At 39.1% G+C, this 7,031-nt stretch overlaps 1 protein-coding gene across 2 annotated transcripts in view; it reads right to left on the bottom strand.

The window, feature by feature from the left end:
- The window catches only part of megf6b (multiple EGF-like-domains 6b), a 95,864-nt gene that overhangs the window by 84,879 nt on the left and 3,954 nt on the right, over window positions 1-7,031 (bottom strand). For both annotated transcript variants that reach the window (XM_065240786.2, XM_065240785.2), the window contains exon 3: window positions 3,456-3,565. In XM_065240786.2, the coding sequence (XP_065096858.1) occupies window positions 3,456-3,565 (110 nt within the window). The remainder of the gene's footprint in view (window positions 1-3,455; window positions 3,566-7,031) is intronic.

Below are 7,031 nucleotides of genomic sequence, written 5' to 3'. Positions count from 1 at the left end.
AATAAATAAAAATAATGCGTTAAAGTATATATTTTGTGCATAAAATCATCACAAAAAAATCACTTTTAGTGGTTTTACCAACAATGGCCACTAGGTGTCAACGGTTTGCTGCATACTCTTGTCACAAATTAATAAATTACTGTCATAGCATTATTTTTAGTGCAAAAATGTTTTGAAATATAAAAACCACATTGTTAGACCTTTCCACTGATATATAGTTGTGATAGATTAAAATTTACATGCAAAATATTAAAGTAAACTTAGGTGTCCCGTTCAAGGGACAGTGCCAGTTAAGGAGTAAAGAGTTGTAATCCTCATGCTTAACAAATGCAAGTGTCAAAAAGCAGTTGAGCATTTGACAGAGTATTTCTGAGCCAAACTCACGCCTCCTCTTTCCTAAAAGTTTCATATTCCTTTTATGGGCACTTTCCCCTGAAAAGCACGCCCACACATCAATCAAAGCAAGAGCAAGAATGACGAGGATGCTCACTAGCATTGTTCCTTCGAGTAGATGTCAAAAGCATCACGGCACGCGACAGCTTTGTTTTATATTAAGACTCAACAATGCCACTAAAGAAGGAGAAGAAAGCCTTGTTCAGCTTTCCAAGAAAGCCAACATTGGAAATAGTTTGTTTATCACAGATAGCAGCACATTTTTCCGTGTGTTTGTTTAACACTGGATTTTGCTGAAAAGTCCCAACTGGGTCATGGGGCGCATGCAGTAAGTAAAACTGCTTCAAATGTCTATTATGTTGGAAATCGCCACATAAGTGTATATAATGTAAATGAGATGAACATGTAGTGAATCATAAGTTATCCAGAGATAGTGTTTATTGCTTGCTCGTGCGGTACGCCTCGAGACGGTAATTTTTCTCCGAAAACATTCGCTAGAGCTGATCTGGTTTTTTATAAATCTGATAAAAATAAAGACTCTTCGAAGATATATAAGATGTAATACTACTCCATAGTCTACTGAAGATTAACAGTGCGTATTATGGGACTTTTAACAAATTTGACTGTCTTTCACTGCAAAACCCTCTAAGTGCATGCAAGCTTTTTTGGACAAAAAACTCCACTTCTTAAAAAGATCCACTTCTTTGGACTAGACAGTAAACAGATGCAAAATCAATAAAGAAACCGGTCTCAGCTGGAGATGAAGTGCTCATTAGATTCATTAGCTCGCTCTTTGGGCAACGGTAAACCAAATCCATCCCTGCATGCTCTTTAACTCCCTGCTGACAGACAATTCATCACTAAATAATGACAACATCACAGATGACCTTTCAATTCCTTAACACGACCCAAAGCATCTATCCTGACACAGGCTTTACTTGTCTCACGCATCTAACAGCTTCTCGATTGTTCGCCTGGCTGGACCAAGTCGTTTGATTTATTGATGTTAAATGAAAAGGTTGCGCAGACAGACGTTTCTGTACGTGTGCCAGTCAGACGGGGATTTCTGATGCGAGTCTCAACACACGTTTTGTCCCTGCTCAGTGGCTCAGAAAGACGAGTGATTAGTTTGTCCTGTTTCTCAAAGTGCTTCCAGGTCTTAAATTACGGAGATAAAAGCAGAGGGTCCTTCTGTACCTCGGTGTAAAGACAGCAGATATTGTCATAGAGAGGGAAACCTAAATCCAGCGGCTCATGCCGGTAAACGTTCAGAGCAGGAATGCATGTTAACCGTCTTTCCGAGCTTGTTTTAAAACAAACCCAATCTGGACTGGGGAGCGGGTAAAAATCTATAATGAGCAGTTTCACCTTCTCTGAGGGACAAAGGGGTCTTTGAGGATTGTGTCGGCTTTAGTAATGAGACCCCAGAGAAATTCACATCCTAAGGGATAAAATGCTATGCAACTGTCAGTCAATGCGGCCACGAGCTTCGGATAAACACCACTATAAAAATGTTGTGCAGGCCGCAGCATAGTTTGGCCAGGAATCCTTCACATGACTAACAAGTAATAAAACCAACCGCGGTTGTTTTTATTCCTCAAAAATTCATTCAGTAAATGCAGATTTTTGTGATGTTTAAAGCCTCATAATAAACAGGTAAAAGTAAAATGATGTTCCCAATCTTTACAATAAAGCTTTTTGTAAAATCTCAGACACTTTTGTCAATTTATTTAAACGTTATTTGAAGGGGATGTCTAATACTATTTCATGCCTTCTGATATAAGCCCGGTACACACCAAAAGATAATCGGGCTGAATTTGGGGACGATTTTTCCCCTTATGACAATCCTAGGTAAAGTCCCGATTGTCTTTGTGATTGAACCAATTATCTTATCAGATTATCCTGTGGTGTGTGGTGTGTTAAGATCACCTGAATCTCCTCAAAAGATGATCAGAAATCCTGTTCTGTAAGGGGAACCACGAGGCCAAACGCACACGCACGCAGGACTAGTCAACTAGCGGCCCGTGGGCCAAATGCGACCCTCCAATCATCTTTATCCGGCCCGCCGGTCATCTTTGTCTGATTTAAAATCAGCATTTTTACCTGTCCATTGTACATGACAAATGACTGCCGAAAAAATGGAAAGAGGGTCAGAAATGGGCTGCGTGGGGTGCCAACCATCTGCAGGTACATAATTATCGAATCCAAATTGAGCTTTGGTTGCATAAAAAAATAAACTTGTGTGACTAAACCATGTGACACGCTGACCGGAAGTGATGTATTTCAGTGTGTTCCAATCAAAACACTGTGCAAGGTGAAAATTATTAATCCTTTTTTGTTTGACTTTATCAATAACACTTGAATTCTTTAAAAACGATTGATTACTGATAAGTAAATTAATAAGTATAAATACATAGATTAAAGGCTCTTGCCTTGACCAGATTTACAATGAAACATAATTTCCTCATGACTGCCACTAGGGGGCGAACTCTGACCGTCGTGTCTGCATGTAGTGTACAATTGAAAGGCGGTTTAGCCTATATATCTTTAAAATATTAAAAAAGAAAACATGAAGTGTAATTATAGTCATTATGATAATTCCGGAATGTCTACTTCAATTATGGTCCTGTATGACATCATGAAGGACGGAATTTCTTATATGGGCACTTCTTCCAAAAAAGCACATGCACACATCAACCAGAGCTGGAGCAATGGCACATCAACGTGCTTTATTCGTTAAAAGATCCTGGTCACGAATCAGAACTGCAGGTGGTAAAAAAAACTGCATCAATGTCTGTGTTTTGTTGGGGCGTAAGTGCAAATAATGTAGACAACATGAACGTATAATGAACCAAAAAGTGTTCCAGAGATAATGGGATGATGTATTTTGTGTGTTGCATGCTCGTGACTCGGTACAGCAGTCTCTTGTTAGACTTTTTGGAGATATAAAGTATGCAATAAAACTCTATAGGTCATCAAGATTAACATGAGATCTTTAGAAACTGTGTGTGTTATGTCACCTTTAAAAATGTCACATGCATTTATATATAAAGGACACTTACGGTAGAGACATCCAGCTTCTCCATTCAGTTGTGACCAGCCTGGACAGCACTTGGTAACGGTCTGATACTCCTGACGATACACTTGTCTATATGCTGTGTAGTACGCCGTCCTGGAAAATACTGAAATCTTTAGTGGAAAGGATATTTATAATACATAATTTTTAGAGATATATACAAAAGCATTATCATATCAAACTTTGATGGTTGCCAGGGGCATTGATATGCAGTTGCTAAGGTGTTTTGGCCCCAAAAGTGACCACCTAGCAAATCCCCAATCTAAAACAGCTCATCCCAAACTCTCTATATTTTGGTCAGTTGTTAATGCTCAGGTCCCTCTTTGAGGCTGTTTACACCTCTTATTAAGATGTATTTTGGTCAGTCTTATCACAAAGTGGACGACGGGTGTTAATGTATTTGAAAGTTGCGCTGAATTTTCAATTTCAATTGTGCTGAAATATCAGAGACAGCTCTTACATATACACTGTGCACAATGTTTACTAAAAACACAAGCAGCGGACATTTTAAACCTGTCATTTCTCCAGCTTGTGTTTAAACGACAGCAGAGGGACTCGCCATAAGACTAGGCATGGGCCGATTACCGGTTTCAAGGTATACCGAGGTTTAAAACAGTCAAGGTTTCAAAACCACTAAAATGTTCTGTGATACCGTCCTCCAAGGTATGAGCTGTGTTTATACAAAATTCATTAAATCATGAAGTCATGTGATTGATTTGATGTTTACATTTAATATATATTACAAAAATATTATATATGTTTTGAAAGCATATTATAATTTAAAGGCTTTATTGTACCTGGCATTTGAAAATAACAAATTTTAGTGTCGCAATGGCAATACCGCAACACCGTGAAACCGTGGTATTTTTGCTAAAGGTTATCATACCGCCAGAATCTTATACCGGCCCATGCCTACATAAGACCACCCCCTTTGAAAATCAGGACAGAAGTGGTCAAAAGTGGACAAAGGAGACGGATTAAAATACCAGGTGTAAACATGAGTGTCTCTCTTGTCCACTTGTGATCTGATTGACCAAATCCATCTTAATACCAGGTGTAAACAACCCCTTAAAGGGGACATTTCACAAGACTTTTTAAAAATGCGGTATTATCGGCGGAGCCAAATTCCAATGAGCTATTTTTCGCATGCTTACAGACAATGGTTTACCAAAACTAAAGGCCCGGGTATACTTTTTTCCGCGTCCGGCTCGCGCGCGCACGCGTCCGCATAGCTTTCAAAGTATACTCAACGCGGTTAAAGTGCAGATGACCGAATTTTGCACATGCGCAGTACAAATGTGTTGACGTACTCTTCCTGGCCGTCAGAGGGCAGTACAGAGTCGCTTTCTTGTACAGGACATGCATCAAACCAGGATAGAAGAAGACTGGCGACCGCATTGCAAACAACAAACAGTATATAGCAAACGCAAACAAAGAACGTAGAATAATGGAAGAAGAAATGCTTTTATGCCTCCTTTCTTCTTCAACGTGCTTATTTGAATCGGTCGTCTGCACTCTTCCTCGACTATGGGACTGTACTGTGTGTATTGCCACCTAGTGGACCCTCCTAATCGAACTCGCGCATGCGCTGTTGTACGCGGACTCGCTGCGGACTGTCCGCGCGGTCTTAAATTTTGGGCTGCACGCGGAAGGGCCGCGGACACTCCTGATGACGAAAATGACGTCATACGCGGACGTCCCAAATATACTTTCGGCTTAAGTTACTAGGTTGATCTTATTCACATTTTCTAGGTTAATAAAAGCACTTGGGACCTATTTATAGCACTTAAACATGGAAAAAGTCAGATTTCCGTGATATGTCCCCTTTAAAGTGCAGGTCTAGGGAGCCTTTTCACCCGCTTTCATCATCCGAATGTTTTGTGGTATCTTCCAGCATCATCCCTGTGAAACATGTTACTCCCCCAAGTTTAATACGTCTGTGGTTAAAATCCCACAAATGTGACCCTGGACCACAAAACCAGTGTAATTGTTTTAAAATTGAGATTTATGCATCATCTAAAAGCTGAATAAAAAAATTCCATTAATATATGGTTTGTTAGGATAGGACAATATTTGGCTGAGATTCTACTTTTCAATTTGAAAATCTCTCAAATCTGAGGGTGCAAAAAAAATTTAATATTGAGAAAATCGCCTTTAAAGTTGTCCTTAGCAACACATATTAACTTATGATAAATACATTTTTATATATTTAAAGTCAGAAATTGACTAAATATCTTTATGAAACATGATCTTCATATCACAATGATGATAATTTTGACCCATACAATGAAGCCCATTGTTGGATATTGCTATAAATATACCCATGCTACTTATGACTGGTTTTGTGGTGCAGGGTCACATATGAGTAATATTAACAGTGATGCTTGCCTCAGCAATTTCACAGAAAATGCAACAGAACAGCTGTACACCAGAACAGCAGATGTCTGTAAATTACATAATAATTGTATTTAATAAAAACGCAGGACACGCACCATTAAACCGGCTTCTAGTCTGACTACATATGACTGAATATGGTTTTAATTTGTTTTCCATTTAGCGCAAAGGTAGGATTAAGATAAGTCTACACATACATCTGTCAACAGCCACTGAAACATTGTTCTCATTGTGACCTCATTAAAGTGTGTGTGAATGAGAGAGCTTAAGTCATGACTAAAGTTTGTAAATAAAGACACACTGCAATCTCTCTCTCTCTCTCTCTCTCTCTCTCTCTCTCTCTCTCTCTCTCTCTCTCTCTCTCTCTCTCTCTCTCTCTCTCTCTCTCTCTCCCTGTAATGACATCCTCTAAAATGGTGAGATTCAGGTCGTCTCTGTACTTCTGTTGCTCGGCTCCAGCCTCGTAACTCTGTGCTCTGTGTTTACAGCATGTAATTGCAGGGCCCGCGTCTTTCATATGGTAAATATACGGAGGAAAAGGAGTCGGTGCTGGGAACAGAGAACCTCCCCTAAATGATGGACTGAAAGGGTTTGTCTGTCACAGGGTTAACAGGCTGTTCGCTTCGGTGTTGTATGAAAGACCCTGTGAGATGTCTTTTGAATTGCTGCTTTGTAACTACACTGTACACTTTAAGTCAAAGAAGTTCAAAGACTCTGATTAGAGGACAAAGCGTGGGACAACAGAAGCTTTTTAGAAATTTTTTGGGAAAAAAGAAAATCCTGAGGTGCACATGAATGGTTCGTGGAGTTTGTTTATATTAAACATCAGGCAAACATCACTTTTAGTCAGGGTTAGAGATTTGAACAAACACTTATACTAGTTGAGCTTTGATGTGCAACTGCATCATTTCTGCTACAGACAAAAAGATGAGCTTCACCAGATTGTGTGGGTTACTGGGGAGGGATTTTATACTTATTTTAAAATGCATAAAATTAAAATCTATTAAAGGACGAACCTGAACAATATCATAGACTTTAAATTAAAAATTAAACTGCAGCAACACTGTCAGAAAAAGGGTATACAAAACATAATACCATTTTGAGTACATTACTGTACATTAAAGACCTATTGTGTACCTTTATAGGTACAGTTAACATTTACCTGGAA

The sequence above is a fragment of the Paramisgurnus dabryanus genome, chromosome 14 (genome assembly GCF_030506205.2).
Source record: "Paramisgurnus dabryanus chromosome 14, PD_genome_1.1, whole genome shotgun sequence".
NCBI lineage: Eukaryota > Metazoa > Chordata > Actinopteri > Cypriniformes > Cobitidae > Paramisgurnus > Paramisgurnus dabryanus.
This window is presented reverse-complemented; position numbering and strand designations above follow the sequence as displayed.